Consider the following 19,612-nt stretch of genomic DNA (forward strand, 5'->3'; position numbering starts at 1 on the left):
GAGATTGCCCAAGGCCAGGAGTTTGAGACCAGCCTGGGCAACATGACGAGACCCTGTCTTTACAAAAAATTAGCTGGGCGTGGTGTTGGGCACCCGTGGTCCAGGCTGTTTGGGAGGCTCAAGTGAGAGGATCGCTTGAACTCAGAAGTTCAAGACTGCAGTGTGCTGGCACCACACCACCGCACTCCAGTCTGGGCATCGAAGTAAGACCCTGTCTCAATAATAGTAACAGCGATGACAGTAATAACTGTTATTTATGGAGTGCTCACTCTGCACCACGCTCTATGCTTCCTGATGATTTCATGTAAATTCCAAGTATTATATACATTTCACAGATAACAAAAATGAGGCCCAGAGAGGTTGGCAAATTGTGGAAATGTGCACAGCTACCTGTGAAAGTATGATTTGGCATCAGGTCTGCCACACACCAAAGTAGTCATGTCAGCCAAGCTATGGCATTTCTGAAGAAGGAAGAGAAATGAAGTCTTTGGATTCTAAATCAAATGATGTAGTCAGTGCACTAACAGGGGAAATAATGTTTAAACCTAATGAAATCAGTTTAAAAAGAACAGTTTTGTCCCACGAGTTGCAAAACCAGTCGCCCATCCCTGAGCTGCAGAATGGCCACTGTGGGAAAACCCTGATCACAGTTTTCAGTTTCAGACCTGACACAGGACAGATTGGCCCACTTCTCCTAAGTTTTATGGCTGTGAAAATAGCCTAGCGGAAACCCTGAGAGTCAAACGTTGTCTGCAGGTGCTTCCAGCACATGCCTTCAGGGTTGGTTGCCAGGTGCTGCCTGTGAGCATGGACTTCAGATCTCCTGTGGCTGCATTGCCTCTTGCAGACCCAGGGTTCATCGTTCAGGAACTGCCCAATGTCATGGCCTCTGGAAATCAGAAACCTTGCCCTTGATTTATGCAGCAAATGCTGACAGAGCACTTTTTTTTTTTTTTGAGATGGAGTCTCGCTGTGTCACCCGGGCTGTAGTGCAGTTAATATCAGGATCTTAACTCCCTGGTTCAAGCAATTCTCCTGCCTCAGCCTCCCAAGTAAGTGAGATTACAGGTGTGTGTCACCATGCCCAGCTAATTTTTTTTTTTTTAATTTTCAGTAGAGACAGACAGACTGTCACGATGTTGGCCAGGCTGGTCTCGATCTCCTGACCTCCTGATCCACCCACCTTGGCCTCCCAAAGTGCTGGGATTACAGGCGTGAGCCACTGCGCTGGGCCTGACAGAGCTTTTCTAGGACTTTGCAAAGATCCAATGGGACTTTCAGGCCAAACAACTTGTGAGAAAGCTGCAGTGCAACCTGGCAGTGAGTGTCATGGCCAGTGGTCAGTTTGCGGCGGGAGATCAAGTCCAGGTTTGCTGGCCCAGGGTCAGTACTCTGAGCCAGCAATTGGTGCTGGGCACTCCTGCTGGAAGCCTCCTGGCTCTGTCCACCTGCCTCTGGTCACCTGTGCCCCTCCTCTTCTCAGATCTAAACTCTCTCCCCGCCCCTCCTGACTGCAGCCCTAAAGCCCGCCCACACGTTTCTTCTCAGAATCCCTTCCATCCTGGTGAATTAGGGGCTTCACTCTCATCTGCCCAGTGTCTAGGTGAGCTTTCCAGCATAACAGTAACAGAATTGCCTTCTGCTCCCAGGGCTCCTCTCTTCACCAGCAGCCAAGGCACCACCAGCTCCTATAACTGGCATCCAACACAAGACGAACCCAAGTATTGTAAGGAGAGACTGGGGACGATTGCAGAGGAGAGGTTTTGAGGGATCCTCAGGTCAGCCAGTATCCTGAGGGTAGGGGAACGTAGCCTTCTACATAGCAGGAGTGAGCAAGGCAGAAAGAGCAGGTGGGGGGCCCAGGAAGAACAGGAGTGGCCAAGAAGGAGCCTTGGGCCGGCCTCCCCCAGGTGGCTGAGGAGCTGTGTGCTGGTCCGTGCTGTGGTGGGTGACACCCAGAATCCTGGGAAGGGACGTAGGCTCATGCCGAGCTGGACTAGTACGCCTGTTATTCCAGTGTATCTGCAGGACAAGCAGGTCAGCTAACCTCCTGTGAGGCCAAGTGGGGCTCGAGAGGATTCGTGAGTCGGTTCCTCCCAGGTGAACCCAGGGGTGTCCTCAGCCTTCCATAGACCTGGGCAAAGGAGAGTCTTTCCACTTGGACATTTCCGGGAGCGCAGAAAGTTTGGAGTGGTTTCCTAACCTTCACTGTTTACTAGATTTAAAGGACAAGAGATCGGAGCTTGTATAAATCCTGAGCTCCAGAAAGAAATAAGAGCTTAGGCTTCTCCAGGTTAGTGGAGTCAACTTAGGAGAGAGTGAGGGAAGGAATCATATGGTGAACAGTTGTCTTCTTATGCAGATTAAAATCAATCGCCCGGTGAATAAAGCAGCTGTCCTCCAGTACACATACTTTCATTCATGTAGATTACCTTTATATATGTAAATTTCCTTTACAGAAAGGCAGCTATTCAGAACTACTTTTGTATCTGCAGTTTCTCAAAATAATCTGCTTGAAATATACCAAAGAAGTGTATTTTGGGGTGGCATAATGGTCTCCTAGAGTTAAATTTGGGGTGCTGTCCTGAGCCCCAACACTATCTAGATCTGATGAGACTGGACAAATGAAAATGATTCTTTGAAGACAAATCAGCTTACTTTTATAAATCTGTTTAATAGTTTCCATTTTTGAAAAAAACATTGTAGAGGGGTGTGTGTGTGTGTGTGTGAGAGAGAGAGAGAGAGAGTGTGTGTGAGAGAGAGAGAGAGCTGGAGTCTTGTTTTGTTGCCAAGGCTGGAGTGCAGTGGCACAATCTCGGTTTACCGCAACCTCCACCTCCTGGGTTAAAGCGATTCTCCTGCCTCAGCCTCCTCAGTAGCTGGGATTACAGGTGCACGTCACCATGCCTGGCTAATTTTGGTATTTTTAGTAAAGACGGGTTTTCACCTTGTTGATTAGGCTAACTCATAGTTTGGAACTTCTGACCTCGTGATTTGCCTGCCTTGGCTTCCCAAAGTGCTGGGATTACAGGTGTGAATCACTGCACCCAGCTATTGTAGCATTTTATGATTTGTGAAGTTCCCTGTAATCTAAACCCATTTCATTGTATTTTAAGTCAAATTTTCTTTCTTTTTTTTTTTTTTTTTTTTTCTTTTGAGACAGAGTTTCGCTCTTGTTACCCAGGCTGGAGTGCAATGGCGCGATCTCGGCTCCCCGCAACCTCCGCCTCCTGGGTTCAGGCAATTCTCCTGCCTCAGCCTCCTGAGTAGCTGGGATTACAGGCACGCGCCACCATGCCCAGCTAATTTTTTTGTATTTTTAGCAGAGACGAGGTTTCAACATGTTGACCAGGATGGTCTCGATCTCTTGACCTCGTGATCCACCCCCCTCGGCCTCCCAAAGTGCTGGGATTACAGGCTTGAGCCACCGCGCCCAGCCCAAATTTTCTTGAAGGCTATCCATGTATTACGCTAGCACAAGAATGTAATTTCTGCACCAAGAGCTAGGAATTAAACAAATACGCAAAATAATGTCATAAATTAGTAAAAAGTTAGATTTTTAATTACAAATTTAGAATCCAACATGAGCCTTTCTATAACTCGTGTCTGCTGAGGTCTGAGGATAAAACCCATTGTGGAGCCTTGTGAAACAGGCACACAGAGCAGGCTTTCCTTGAGGAAGTTGCCTGTGAACAGGACCTGGAGGCCACATGGGACCCCTGGCTTCGACTAGAGGAGGAATTATGGCTGCCAAAAGTGAAGGATGAGTTTGGACAGGAGCCAGTGGAGTGATGGCATTGAATCGTGAAGGAATTTGCATCCCCTGTTAAGATCATGAATTTAATTATCTACACCAATGGTTCTGCCGCCTTGAGGATAGAATTCAAGAAATCTATTACTAAGATGGTGAATAGATACATAAAAGTATTTATGTATTTTTCCCTTAAGCTTTAATTAACGTTTAGCGTTTTCTTACATTTTAAAAGCAAGCAATAGTATTCAAATAGTATTTGCAGGCCAGGCGCAGTGGCTTATGCTTGTAATCCCAGCACTTTGTGAGGCCGAGGCGGGCAGATCAGCTGAGGTCAGGAGTTCGAAACCTGCCTGGCCAAAACGGTGAAACCTCATCTCTACTTAAAATACAAAAAGTAGTGGGGCTTGGTGGCAGGTGCCTGTAATCCCAGCTACTTGGTAGGCTGAGGCAGGAGAATCGCTAGAAACTGGGAGACGGAGGTTGCAGTGAGCCGAGATCGCATCACCGTACTTTAGCCTGGGAGACAGACTGAGCCGAGATCACACCACTGCACTCCGGCCCTAGCAACAGAGTGAGACTCCATCTCAAAAAAATATATAATAATAATAATATAACCTGTGACTTCGTCACCAAATCATAAATAATCCCATGTTTTATTTCATTTTTGCAGATATCTCAAAGTATTACATCATAGTTTGAAGTGGCCTCAGTTATTAGACTTGCCATCTGTTATTTAGTGAAATAACAACATACATAATGCTATACCACAAATTTTGCTTTTTCATACTTTTGTAAGAGTATTTCAATATCGCTGGTTTCCTTTGTCATCTTATGTATTTTATTTCATGCAGTAAGACACTGGTTTGAGAAACATTAGACTTCACCAGAATGCCGAAATAGTTCATATTAAATCAGTTATGAACTTGGAAGAGCAGCAAGAAATGATCGTAGGTTTTAAAGTGAGAATTACAGTGGCCTTACACGTTTAAAAAGCCTAATCTAGTACAGTGTGGATTATGGACTCTTAGAGAAACCCTTGGGGCAAACAGAGTGAGGCGGGAGGCAAAACCACGTTTAGAGCGTTGATTTGCAGTTGCAGGCTCAGCGGCTGTAGCTGTGCCCAGGCTGAAGCTGCGTTCGTGCTGCCTGCTGTGGAGGAAATGATTGGGGGTGATGTCTAGGCAGTGAGTGGGGTTCTGGGGTCTGCCACTGCTCGGGCAGCTTTGAGATTTGAAGGATCGGAAGGAGACACGGCTGCAAGTGCTAGGAATTCTTCTGGGTGGAGAAGCTTGGTGAGATCCGAGAACAGAGAGGAACAAGGCTGACACACGAGGAGCGGAAGGTCGGAGGGCTCCTGGGAGTCGGGGCTCCTGGGGATTTGGCTGTGGCGCATTCAGGTTGTTTTCTAGGTACAATGTGACATCATTGAAGAAGTTTAAGCAAATGAGAAGTTGCTTAAATGCAGAGAATGAATTGTGTATGGATGGGGGTTGGGGAAGTGAGGGAGGAGTCAGAGCAATGGAAGCAGTGAAGAGGCCTTCAGCAATTGGGGGACAGGAGGCTTTCAGCTCCAGCACACCTGCTTGTCTGGCTGTATGCACAATTTGAATAATCTGAATAATGAATTTGGTGCTTCTCTTCCATCTTCCTACTCAACTGGCCTCTCCCTTGCCCCATTCCTAGTGAAGTATATCCTGTTAAAATACAAACACTTCCTCCATGATCATCCTGTTAAACTTGGTCATTACATGCTAATTTCCATTTTTAATGAATATGATCTTAATATCTGAGCCAATAGGAAAACCACAACATAACAATATATCATAAATCATTAACTGTCAATTAATTCATCTATCTCAGTTGGGACAGAGTCTTTGTCAAGTCCCCTATATTTTGAATATCTTTTTCTTTTTCTTTTTTTTCTTTTTTTTTTTTTTTTGAGATGGACTCTTACTGTGTCGCCCAGGCTGGAGTGCAATGGCATGATCTTGGGTCACTGCAGCCATCATCTCCTGTGCTTAAGCAATTCTCCCCTCCTGAGTAGCTGAGATTACAGGTGGGCATCACCACACCTGGTTAATTTTTGTATTTTCAGTAGAGAAGATGGGGTTTCGCCATGTTGAGCAGGCTGATCTTGAACTCCCGACCTCAAGTGATCTGCCTTCCTTGGTCTCCCAAAGTGCTAGAATTACAGGCATCAGCCACCATGCCCAGCCCAGCTCCATAGTTGCTGATGTTGTTGTTGTTTTAAATAGTTTTATTGTTGTGTTTTACTCTTGATGTTTTACAGGTAAGGTTATTAAGACCGTGTCTATGTAGTTCCAAAAGCTACCAATTATTTCAGTCTGTAATAATGGTATCATATCTGACAGGGATGACACTTAATTAGATAGTTTGTCAGTGTTTGCCATTTTATAAAATTTATAAATTGATAAAATGATACTTAACTCTGATATGTAGGTCAAATAAACATTCCTAGGTTATACTTGAGATTTAGAAGCTAAGATTATAATTAAGAAGATGCATAAATCATACAGAGAATCCTTGTCATTTTCAACGCTGTCTGTTCTATATACCGTATTCGTAAAGCTTGTCATTTATTTATGACCATATAAAGGTCAGAGATGTTACTACAGAGGTAGCTGTCTTGAAGTTAAATGACTTATCAAAAACTTTGGTAAAATCAAGCCCATGTATTCTATTTCTAAGTCAGGAACTGAAAAATTGATAATAGTGTGAAGTTATTTATCAACTAACTGGATATCAGCTGGAAAATATACCAGCTGTGAGGGGTATGGCTGCATGGTCTCATTGCCTCCACATAGAGCACTTACAGGTTCAACACTTAATGTGAATAATAGTTATTTTTTCAGATCCAAACACAGGATTCCTTTATAAAAGAAAATGCCTGGGTGCCGTGACTCACACCTGTAATCCCAGCACTTTGGGAGGCCAAGGCAAGTGGATCACAAGGTCAAGAGATTGAGACCATCTTGGCCAACATGGTGAAACCCTATCTCTACTAAAAATATAAAAATTACCTGGGCATGGTGACCATGCCTGTAGTCCCAGCTCATCTGGAGGCTGAGGCAGGAGAACCACTTGAACCCAAGAGGTGAAGGTCACAGTGAACTGAGATTGTACCACTGTACCCCAGCTTGGTGACAGAGTGAGACTTTGTCTCAAAAAAAATAAAAAACCTAAAAACTAAAATTATTTGTGTTATTTTACTTTTGTGGTATTGCCTTGGGCTTACTGATACTTAGATTTTCGTAATACTTGTAAAACTTTTGATATGTTAAGCATTTTAGTGACTTGCTTTTCCTTTGGGTTTTGCAATCTGGCATTTAGAGAAGTTGAGCCCCTCCCTCCTCCTTCCCTCACTCTCTCCCTCCTTCCTTCCCTCACCCTCTCCCTCCTTCCTTCCCTTCCTTCCTTCCTTCTTTCGTCTCTTCCCCTCTTTCTTTTCTGTTATAAAATATAGTCCTGCATTGTAATGCATAAACTCTTTTGGGAAAGAAAATTATTCAGTGCCAAAAATCTCAAATTTTAAATGCTTTAGTCATAGGAAGTAAAAATGTCTTTTCCTTGCAAAGTTCCGCTGTTTTTCTTCTTCCTTTTGCTGTGTGTGCCCAACACCATTTTTAAAGGTAATCAGATGTGTTAAATCTGTTTATTCTTCATCACAATCATAAAACTGCTGAATTGTATGTCAAATTATTTTTTTAGAAAATAAGCTATAGTTTGTTATACCAATATTTCCCCTTAAGAAGAACAAGTAATTAAACCACCTCCAAGTACAATGAGAATCTGAACAATTCATTCTGAATTATGTAAGCATGCAAACTGTTGCTTGTATACAAACTCCAAATACAATGAGAATCTGAACAATTCATTCTAAATCATGTAAGCATGCAAACTGTTGCTTGTATTCATGATTTGTACATAAAGTTTATATGCTTCTAAAATGGCATCATTCCTTTTCCTTTCATTTGGGGATTCTGAGTGACTTTGAGTAAGGGCAGGGGGGCTTACTCAGTCTCTTTTTTTACCCTCTGCATGAGTGAATTGAGCTTTCAACCTAAGGCTCTTTACAAAGATGCCTCTTTTGCGTAAAAGTGCTGTCAATAGTGATTACAAAGAGTCGTAGCAATCCCCATGCCCACTAGGGCATCCATTTACAAGATGGAAAAGGTGCCTCCAAAGGCTATGATTCCCCTTAGTCTGTGAGCAAGACTCTTAGAAACTGGGACCTGAATCTTCATTGTTGAGCCATGTTCTTCCTGCAGATCACAGACATCTCCTCCTCCTTTTATGCGTTTTCTGAAAGCAAAAGCAACATTCTCACCTTCTTCTTTAAGTCATCCATTCCTCTGAACCAAAAGCTGGCGTTCTCAGCATGCATCAGTAGATCCATCTTTCCTAGATGAAGGCATCTTCAGATGTCCACTTGGGATTTGCTGCCAGCCTCTCCTGTAATGCAGGCAGCACATTTCTTGTGCAGGCTGGTCCTCCGTAAGCATTGATGTGTGAGCTGGCACTCTCAGCGAGGCCCAAAACTCTGATGACAACTTTTGCAACAGTTTGGTTGGGCTTATCAGCAGGTGCTGGGTCTAGGAGTTAAGAGTACAACTGGAGCACATTTAGGAGAAAATATGTCTCAGAATTGAGAACCAGGACTATATCCTGGGTTATAAAAAAAGAGCGATATGCTATCCCAACAGTTTAGAATAGCCAGTAAATACGGGAAGTTGGTGCACTTATGGATGTGTGCACTTGAGAAATTCTGTGGATTACCATATGTGGCTGAGATGCTACTGTGACCCAGACTGATCTTTTCATTGAGAGGGAGGCTGAGGACTCAAGTGGGGCTTCTGTCTTCAGTGTACGCCTTGATGTAAACTGCAGCCCTGCTCTTGGTAGCAAGGCTGTTTTCTTAGAGTGATTCACCCTAATTCCCGCCATAGGAAGCAGTAGCCGCTTCCTCCTTTGTCTGTCTCCATCACAGCAGTGGCTCAAGGTCTTCATTTGGAGTAATAAGATGTATTTTATCAAGGAAACTAGACGATTCTTGCCATCAAGACTAAGCTTTCTTGAGCTAATATGTGCCAACAGTGATTCATTTCATTTATCATCCCATTTAATTCTGTGGCCTCTGCATATATAGGTTTAGTCTCCTTTCATGAATGGAGAAATGAGCCTCCTGGGATTACATGGGATGTTCAGTTCCCGGTGCTATTATATGGGGAGAACCAGGCTGAACTCAGGTCACAGCAGGGTGCCTCACCTATTTTGCAAAATGACTTCAAGGCTCATCTAGGTACTGCCGAGGTAGATTTCTCCATGTGTTGATGATTTTCTTTCTAATTCACCTTTTTTTTAATTTTTTTTTTTTTTTTTTTTGGAAATGGAGTCTTGTTCTGTCACCCAGGCTGGAGTGCAATGGTGCCATCTCTGCTCACTGCAGCCTCCACCTCCTTGGTTCAAGTGATTCTCCTGCCTCAGCTTCCTGAGTAGCTGGGATTCCAGGCATGTGCCACCACCACACCTGGCTGATTTTTGTATTTTTATTAGAGATGGGGTTTTATCATGTTGTCCAGGCCGGTCTCAAACTCCTAATATCAGGTGATCCGTCCACCTCGGCCTCCCAAAGTGCTGGAATTACTGGCATGAGCAACTGCGCCTGGCCTTAATTCAACTTTGTAATGACAGATAATACAACAACTTTTATAGAACTAATAGGCAATGCCTCCAAAAGTCTTTAGGAATTGCTTAATATGGGGATGCGGAAGTTATAACCTTCAACTGCGTCAGAATCTGTTTGATAATCGCAGCTTTTACCTCCCTTTACTCTAGGAGGTGACTTCTTTATCAAATTCCACTGAAGTGGCCTTTTTTCTTTTTGTCTTGCTTGATGACTTTCTTAAATTAAAACTTTTTATATGTTTAAAACCCATGTATGAGGATTAATGCTTTTATGATGGGTACAGAGCAGGAAGGCTGTGCTCGATGAGGGTTCTGACGGCAGATTGAGGTCTCCTTCACCCTCTCACAGCTGCGTAGTCCGGCACTGTGGTGCATTGCAAGTCCTTTAGAGGCGCTTGCAAGAAGCCAATGCAGGCTGTGTGAAACTGATCACACCCACGCCAAACAGTACACAACAGGAGCCTTCCAGAATTCATCTATCTTCAGCATGCTAAGGTATCGTCTTAATGACTGCTTTTTAGTTACTTCCGTTCAGACTCCTATGTTCCTTTATACCTCATTGTATGAAGTGAGACAGTGAATCCAAGTTTGGAAAAGACATGTGAGAAAAGAGAGATGACTTCGAATATGCGAAGTCTGAGGGAATGTTGATACTAATGTTTAAGTAGTGAAGTGCTCAGTTTAACAAGACATTTGGAACAATACCAAAAAATAGCGTAACTGATACTTAGTGTGTAGTTTCCAATAGAATAAATTGGCATTTTACATTCTTTTTTTTTTTTTTTTTTTTTTTTTTTGAGATGGAGTTTCACTCTTGTTACCCAGGCTGGAGTGCAATGGCGCGATCTCGGCTCACCACAACCTCCGTCTCCTGGGTTCAGGCAATTCTCCTGCCTCAGCCTCCTGAGTAGCTGGGATTACAGGCACGTGCCACCATGCCCAGCTAATTTTTTGTATCTTTAGTAGTAGACAGGGTTTCACCATGTTGACCAGGATGGTCTCGATCTCTCGACCTCGTGATCCACCCGCCTCGGCCTCCCAAAGTGCTGGGATTACAGGCTTGAGCCACCGCGCCCGGCGCATTTTACATTCTTAAGATAATTCTGAAATGAGCCATCATCATCATCATCGTTATGATGTTGACTGGTAGACAGGTTTTATCAGAAAAAAAAATAGGTCCTGGGTTTTTATAGTATGTCTGTGTCCACTTATAAAACATGTTCTAATCAACATCCTGTGGTCTGAAGAATTTGATGACTAGTTCCTCTCCACTCAGAAATTGTCAAGAGTGTGAAAAGGGGCACACACTTTGGGAGAAGGGGCTGCAGGGGGCATCTCTCTCCTGAAACTTCCTCTTATTCCAGACACTGAACTTTATGTTTGGAACACATACCGTTTCCTTTGCCTGAAAAGTCTGCCTTTCTTGTTTTTTTCCTGTTCTGCACTATTTTACTACTTAAATCTTAAACATCATTTCCTCAATAAAACATTTTTGTCCACTACTACTTAACCTTCACCAAGTTTTATATTTTCTTTATTTCAATCCACAGTTTATGTTTAATAATTTATGCAACTTACAGTTCTTTTATACAATCATCTATGCTTTAATTTATTTGTTTGCCGAAATTCTTTAGAGTGAGACCCATTCCTAGTTTCCATTTATAACTAGCATTTACAACAAAATAGACGGTCAATAAATAATCTTTATTTCACTCAATAAATGAATGAGAAAAGCCACTGCACTGGCCACATAGGCTAATCTGTTCTCCCCACCCACACAGGATAATTGTTTTCTTGCCATTGAAAAAAGAAAAACAATAATTTTTTTGAACCATTAGAGTAGCCCACAGCCATTGGGCTTAGAACCATTATACGCAAACCTCAGATTTCCTATTTCACTGTTTTTCATAGAGGTTAATTTCATGAGTGGAAGGGGGCTAGAGCCTTCAGCACTAGTTTTACATATCCCAAAAGAGAACATGACTGTAAATTACCCAACAAACTACACAACCAAACTAAGGAAATGCATTGCCTTTCACATTATTAACACAGCAGTGTGTAAATGTGTGTGTGGCTCTGTTAAATGCTGTTTTAAGTGAAGGTTCACCAGGAGTATTATGAACCATTACCTTGTTAACATTGTATTGTGGTAATTGAGGCTTGTATACTTCCAAGGCACTGCTGATTCATGGATGAAATCTTCTCATAAAGATTAGGTTGTATTAAATCTAATTTTATTTGCTTCTCCTCCTCTAGAAACCAGCAATCAGCTTTTCATGTTTCTTTTTCTCTTAAGGTTTTATTAGCATTCATGTTTGTTGTATTGGAGGACTCATTTTTCCAAGAGAGTTTATTACATTTGAAGAGAGTTTATTGCATTTGAAGCAAAACAAGAATGAGAAATAAATTAGTGATTTCATTCTAAAAGAGAATATTAAAGAAGGCAATGTGTTGGTAGTTGAAATTCAGTGTGGAATTATTCGTTCTTTTTTGTGAGCATGGGTCTCTAAAGCAATTTTTGGGCCAAATAGCAGTACTGCCAGAGGCGTTCCATGCACTGCAGATGTTTCCAGGTCATTTGGCACTGGCTTTCCAGAAAAGGCTGTCTTTGTGGCCTTCAGCATGGAGTGGTCCCCAGCCGGGGCAACAGTGGCCTTACTGTGAGTTTGACAGGTTGCCCCAGGGAGCTGCATGATGGGGGAATGCAGATGAGGGGTGTGTGTGTTAGAGAAGGAGAGAGACACTGAGTTGACCTGAATTTCTGTTTTAACGTTCCCTGTCCTTGTATTTATTAGCATAGATTTCTAAGCATCTAGTTTCTCAAATAGGTGATAATAACAAAAACAATAATGAGGGATATGACACTCTTGCTTTTGAGGTATGCCCTGTAAGACGTAATTGTTTCACAGGTGTTTGAATATTCTTCCTTTGACCCCCCTGGAGAACTTTTTCCTTGAAGCCAAGTACAACATAAAACATTCTGACAGCCCAATATTGTACTTATCAGACACAAAGACAACTGAGAAACACTATTCTATATAATGCAGCTACTGTATGGTAGACCGCTATATTAGCCCGTTTTCACCCTGCAGATAAAGACATACCCAAGACTGGGAAGAAAAAGAGGTTTAATTGGACTTACAGTTCGACATGGCTGGGGAGGTCCTAGAATCATGGTGGGAGGTGAAAGGTTCTTCTTAGGTGGCAGGGGCAAGAAAAAATGAGAAAGAAGCAAAAGTGGAAACCCCTGATAAAACCATTAGATCTTATGAAACCTATTCACTATCATGAGAATAGCGTGGGAAAGACCAGCCCCCATGATGCAGTTTTCTCCCCTGGGTCCCTCCCACAACATGTGGGAATTCTGGGAGACACAATTCAAGTTGAGCTTTGGGTGGGGACACAGCCAAACCTTGTCAACTGCAAATCCAATTTTCACAAAATTCTGAGCTAAAAACATTTTTCCATTAGCAAATTTCATTTATAGCAATTGTGCTTATAAGGTTTATTGTTCTATAGTAAATCTTTATAAAGACAGTGTCTCTAATCAACTCAGTAGTTCATGTATAAGGTAGCTTTACCAAAGAGTAGCACTGGAACATTCATTCCTTTTTTTTGTAATTAAATATTTTAAAGCAATATCATTTTTAATTGGCAAATTATAATTTTATACATTTATGGGTTAAAAATGTTCATTCTAAAATTAGTGATTTACCTTTGATTTTCTCTAAAACTTGTATATATTTGAGTTCAAAAGATCACATTTCAAAAGATAGCATTGCGTTAATCAAAGTACTTTCAATAACTATTTCTAATTTCATATCATTGGTGTATATGAGGTTGGTGTAAAGGTAATTGAGATTTTTGCCATTGAAAGTAATAGCAAAAACCACAATTGCTTTTTCACCAACCTAAAATACAGGTAATTATAATATTTAGCTGTGTTATAAGTAAAATACAATAACTTTATTTGAATCTTATAACAGTTTATTAAGTTTTATCACATAAATTACTTGATGTTCACCTTCATCTTGTTGGACACTCCTTTGTATCTGTTTTTTGTTTGTTTGTTTGCTGTTTAAGAGACCTGATCTTGCTCTGTCACCCAGATTGGAGTGCAGTGGTGCAATCATAGCTCACTGCAGCCTTCAACTCCTGGCCTTAAGCATTCCTCCTGCCCCAGCCTCCCTAGTAGCTGGGACCACAGGCATGAAACACTGCACCCAGCTCTTTGCATCTTTAGACAGCAGGCACAAGAAGTGATATTTGGAGCACCTTTGGTAATGAGCGACATAGTCCACTGGGGCTCTGGGTTTTAGAGGCTGCCCAGTGCTTCTCTCTAGATAAGGCTTCCTCCTCTTCCGCTCTGGGAGGACTTTGTCTCACATCGTGTTCTTCCCAGTTATTGTCCCTGGGGAAGCCAATGCCAGGAGTTATCTCAAGATGCTTTTGCCATGGTGTGTCCTCTGATCTTGATTTTTCTTGTTCTCAATCACTTTTCTGCTGCTTCTCTGACTCTTGTTCAGAAACATTATATCATTGTATAAATAAAAATAATTAAAACAAAGGGATGCTAAAAGGTGAAATGAAGAATTGTTTTTAACCTGCTGACTAGTATCAGGGCTTAACCATAGGATCCTGTTGTCAACTGCATAGTATGCTTATTGTACTGAAAATATAAATAAATACACATAAATATATTCAATCTGTGACTGTTGAAAGATAGGACATTTCATCTCTGGCATTTGTGAGTCTCTCTCTTTATATGTATTTTTTTTGTTTAGTCATTTGAATTTCCATAGTGTAAATAATGCTGCAATGAACATCTTTAAACATTTGTTTTTGTCTTGGAAATCATGCTCATTAGAGACTTCTGTAAATTTAATACTAGGTTTAATGTTACAACTGATTTTTTGTGGCTCTATTCCAATAGCTTTCCCAAACAGTTGAGGCAGATAATGTTGCCATTATTGAGTTACCCAAATGACTCACTAGCACTGCATATTGTTATTTTGAAGAGGAAACAATGCCGTTTTATTAGTTTATTAAATAGGAAAAAGCTATGGGTAATACCAAAACCTTATGACTCTATGGAATGCTTACTATTTGGCAAATGTTAATGAAGACAACCTCCAAATAGCACTTACACATTAATCTTGCGAACACCAAAGCCACACTCCAAGTGTACATATAATATCTTCTGGTTGGTGTCTTCCCTGTGTTCTCACATTATCTTTATGGTAATGTCCAGTCTCATTAATATTAAACGCAGACCGATTCATATTCTGAGCCTTGCCTGCCTCTTCAGTCTAACCTTTGAGTAATCCCATGTCATGCCCTCTGTGTTCCCATCCCCCATTCGGTGGCCCCCCCGACCCTGCCCTGTCATTTTTTCTGTCACTCCTCTTTTTTCCCAGGTTGTGAACACAGAAACCTAAAGTCTAGAATTCTGAGATACACCTCTCATAATAATATGTTGTTTTATTTTTCAGCATTTACTTAGAAGTTTCAAAGCTATAGGCTCACTCTAACATTGTCAGTGGTTAAGGAATTTACATATGAAATTGAAATTTCCATTTCACTTCATTCTCCACAGGAAAGATCCCTCTGCAGAAGATCGGAGCTTTTATTTTATTACTTGTTTTCAGTGAATGGTGAGGACAGTGACCGGTGACCTCATGCTCTTTTAAAACACATTATATTGCCTGGTGCTGAGGTCGGTTTCAGCAGAATTACATGACAGAGAGAAGGCTCCCCCAGAATCGGTGCTACAGTGTGGCTTTGCTGCTGTATTAGGAGCAAGTTCCCAGTTACCGTTATGGACAAGGCTGGGCCTAAAGATTCAGGGATGCTAGAGAGGGCTTCTGCTGCTTCCAGTGCGCCCGCCCTCTTTTTTTTTTTTTTTTTTTTTTTTTTTTTTTTTGGAGACGGAGTTTCACTCTTGTTACCCAGGCTGCAGTGCAATGGCGCGATCTCGGCTCACTGCAACCTCCGCCTCCTGGGTTCAGGCAATTCTCCTGCCTCAGCCTCCTGAGTAGCTGGGATTACAGGCACGCGCCACCACACCCAGCTAGTTTTTTTGAATTTTTAGTAGAGACGGGGTTTCACCATGTTGACCAGGACGGTCTCGATCTCTTGACCTTGTGATCCACCCGCCTCGGCCTCCCAAAGTGCTGGGATTACAGGCTTGAGCCACCGTTGGCCGGGCGTGGTAGCTCACGCCTGTAATCCAAGCACTTTGGGGGCCAAAGCGGGCGGATCACCTGAGGTTGGGAGTTCAAGACCGCCCTCTTAAACAGAGTTGGCCAGAGGCGTGTGCACAGTGGCTGTTTAGCTTTAAGATTACAGTATCAGATGACACCTAACTTATGGATTAGTTAATTCTTACTAATTTATGAGTAAATTTTAAATCACACAGAGTGCAAGCATGCATTATATCTTGTCTTACCTAGAGTTTATTCTAGGGAACATAAAAGATTGAATGATAAAGCAAAATAAATCATATGTTATAAAAATTGTACTGATATTAGTTGCCAGCTTAGTGATTGTAGTTTTTTTTGTTTTGTTTTGTTTTGTTTTTGTGTGTGTGTGTGTGTGTGTGTGTGTGTGTGTGTGTGTGTGTGTGTTTTAAGAAAAAGACTAAAGAAACTGGAACAGATTTTCCTATTGTATTTGCATTAAACAGTTAAACAAAATGACAACGTATTTCCCAGTTAGGAGTACTTAGACTGTCAGTATATTTCCTCTTTAAAATAAAAGGAAATTATTAGGTACATATTCACTCAACATTCTTTATAGGCCCCTTTTATTATTATTTGTATGACTTTCTTAAATAATTTATATCATATACCTTTTTTGCAAAGTAAACTTTGTCAAATTTCTTTTTGGTACGTGTTATATTCCTTTTAATGATCATGGTAAGTATTTATTAAATGCATATGGTTACAATTTTACTAATAATAGTTATATTGGTCTGGATGGCAACTACTTGGAAAATATACATTATTAAGTTTATATCCAACAACTTCATCTTAGGCAGCTACGTGGGATCACACTCCTCTTCTAAATTCCATTGTAATTTAACCTCCCAAATATAAGCTTTATTTTGTCTATTTGTTTGTTTCAGCCTATGAATTACAGAACTGTCCAGATCCACCCCCATTTCAGAATGGGTACATGATTAATTCGGATTACAGTGTGGGGCAATCGATATCATTCGAATGTTATCCTGGGTACATTCTAATAGGCTATCCTGTCCTCACTTGTCAGCACGGGATCAACAGAAACTGGAACTACCCTTTTCCAAGATGTGATGGTAGGTTCATCATTTTGCTTGGGGGCGATTGAATGTTTCATGGGCATAATAGCACATTAAATATGAAATGAACATATCCAGTAATTTATTAATTTATTCAATAAATATTCATTGAGAATCTCTTATGTTATACTCACTCTACTTAGTATTTCAGGAATATGTCATATACCAGTAAGTTAGAAATAAAGAAACAACGCTTGTTCCCAAGGAAATGATAAGGGTAGCAAGACAGTAAGCACAAGGGGAGTGTTATCCTGAGCTGCAGGGAAGGAGACGGCACAGGCTTGGCTCATCATCAGGGAAATTTTCGTGATGTCGGCAGCGTTCAGCTTTACAGTGCTTACATCACATCGCAGGACCAGAGGGAAAAAGGGTACTTACTAGTTTGATCCTTGGTGTTTCTTGTTGTTTAGCTTTTATAATTATTGCTTTTGCGTTTCAAAAACTGAGCTCATGTTTGTAGTGGGCCTGGAAAGGTACATAGCATTTTGCTACTTGGAGATGGAACACTCCAGGTAGAAGCAGCAGTGTAAGAAAAAGTGCAGTGTAGATGCAGCCTTGGAGAAAACAGTAGAGTGGTTTAGTCGTGCAGGAGGACAGTTTCTTGGAGAGGTTGGAGGCAAGTTCTTTTTCAATGGTACAGCGGAAGACCTGGTCTCTTCAGAAGTCCTTTCCTGAGCAGGAATCCTGACTTTAATGCTTCTGTGTGACTGCCTAATTTTTATGAGGACTTTGACATTTTTTTCAATATCAAATTAAAATAAGTAGATCCATACTACGTTTAGGAGGAATGCATATGTAACAAAATTTACTGTAAACCCAATATTCTAACACTATACATAAAAAAACTTTGAATTAAAAAAATAGTAAAATCACCAACTCCGTGGACCTTTGAAATGCTAAACACTTGTATCCTGTGGGGAAAAGGGAAAGACATCTAGTCATGTTCCAATTTCTATTGAAGAAGTAAAAGCAGCACATCAGTGAACTTTTAAAATCATGGTTTTTACCTGTATTTATTTATTCTATATTATTATAAAAATAATTACAAACAATCCTTCAGTCATATTTTAAAAGTGTCTTTTCTCAACCTAATGTTTAATTACATATAGAATAGCACTTGAAATTAATTTTATAAAATAAGAATAGCAGTAACCTGTCTGGGGTATTTTTCATTAAAACATTTTTTGAAAACTCTATGTCTGCTTTCCATTTTAGAAACTCATATATATGTATAAATTACTTTGAAATTATCAACACTGAAATCTTCTTTGCAAGTTTGGTGTGAAGACTTTGAATTCATATGTAAATGGTAGACTCTCTGGCTTGATATTCAGACTCCCAAAACCAGCCTGAGGCTTCATTCTCCATTAGAAGAACTCACAGACATCCCTAAAAGCTATCATGCTTGTCAGTATGGTTTTAACAGGTAGAGGATATATCAATATATTTCAGGCTAAAGACAGGTAGGGCAGAGTCCAGGAGGATGCTTCGCCCTCTGAGAAACCACGTGTGACCACAGGCAGGGAACCGTCACCCTGGTCACGTCCTCTGGTCTTAGTTTTGAGGTTTCTAGTGGGGCTCTGTTTTGTAGGCAGGACTGAGGGATTGACTGCCCAATGGCTGATCTTAGCCTCCAGGTAGACAGGTGTGCCCCATACACCCCGGCCTAAACCATGCGGTTGGTTTTCGTGGTGTAGCCAGCCCAACCTGACATTGCTAGATGGAACCAATTGCATACATCTCAAAGACACCTCCCAGGAGTGAGCACGAAGGCCAAGTTCTTTACTAAACAAGCATTTTTACTATTATATTTCTATTTTTACCAATACTCATAAACCAAATAAAAAAACTGAAACACAGGATTCATGTAAAAGTTTATCATAAATATTGAAAGCAATTAAAGAACTTAAAAGATTTTCTAAGAATCATCCAATGTATGTTTAATATCCTTTTCATATAAAAAAGGTATTATTTAACACAAAAAGGTGCTTTACTTGTGAAAGTATATTCCTTAAAAATGTCATTGTTTCCTAAGAATGATCAGGCTATTCAGATGTGTACTTCTCACTTATCTGGCAGTCAGTTTTCCCCAGAGACAGCAGTAAACACTGTTGACAACTCAATATCTTCATCTAACATGTATTTTATTAATTGACAATAGTTTATGATTTCGGATTTATGGTTGCTATATAGGTCAAGTGTATTAAAAAACCATCTTCAAAGGTCCAGCACTGTAGACTTCAAAAGAACATCAGAAAAAAAAAGAGATAGTTTAAACATTAACTTCAGGATGTCTTTATTAAAAATTGGCCAGTTTAGATAAATAATAAAATAATTCTAAATCCTAAGGCATCAGTCTTTACAGGTATACATGAAATCAGTTTGTCTTTACATGCTGCAAATACTTACATGTTAAGCTGCATAAGAATCTATTACATGAAGTTAATAAATTATCAAGTTACCTGAAAAACTGATTTGAAAGTTTATCTGTAAAAGTAAACAAATGAAAGAATATGTCTCTGAAAGTTACCTCAGAAACTCAAGACATTGTTTTTTGTTAGTAACATAATTACACAGAAGTTTTCTCAAAAAGGGTTATAGGCCAGGCACCATGGCTCCTAACAGTGATTCCAGCACTTTGCAAGGCTGAGGCAGGTAAATCACCTGAAGTCAGGAGTTTGAGACCAGCCTGGCCAGCATGGCAAAACCCCATCTCTACTAAAAATACACAAATTAGCCAGGTGTGGTGGCAGGTGCCTGTAATCCCAGCTACTTGGGAGGCTGAGGCAGAAGAATTACTTGAACCTGGAAGGCAGTGGTTGTACTGAGCTGAG

General features: G+C 40.9%; 1 protein-coding gene across 3 annotated transcripts in view; it reads left to right on the forward strand.

Annotated features, from left to right (window-relative positions):
- The window catches only part of CSMD1 (CUB and Sushi multiple domains 1), a 2,098,967-nt gene that overhangs the window by 1,839,448 nt on the left and 239,907 nt on the right, over positions 1-19,612 (forward strand). For all 3 annotated transcript variants that reach the window (XM_003940706.3, XM_074384178.1, XM_074384179.1), the window contains one exon: positions 16,587-16,775. In XM_003940706.3, the coding sequence (XP_003940755.2) occupies positions 16,587-16,775 (189 nt within the window). The remainder of the gene's footprint in view (positions 1-16,586; positions 16,776-19,612) is intronic.

The sequence above is a fragment of the Saimiri boliviensis genome, chromosome 13 (genome assembly GCF_048565385.1).
Source record: "Saimiri boliviensis isolate mSaiBol1 chromosome 13, mSaiBol1.pri, whole genome shotgun sequence".
Classification (NCBI taxonomy): Eukaryota; Metazoa; Chordata; class Mammalia; order Primates; family Cebidae; genus Saimiri; species Saimiri boliviensis.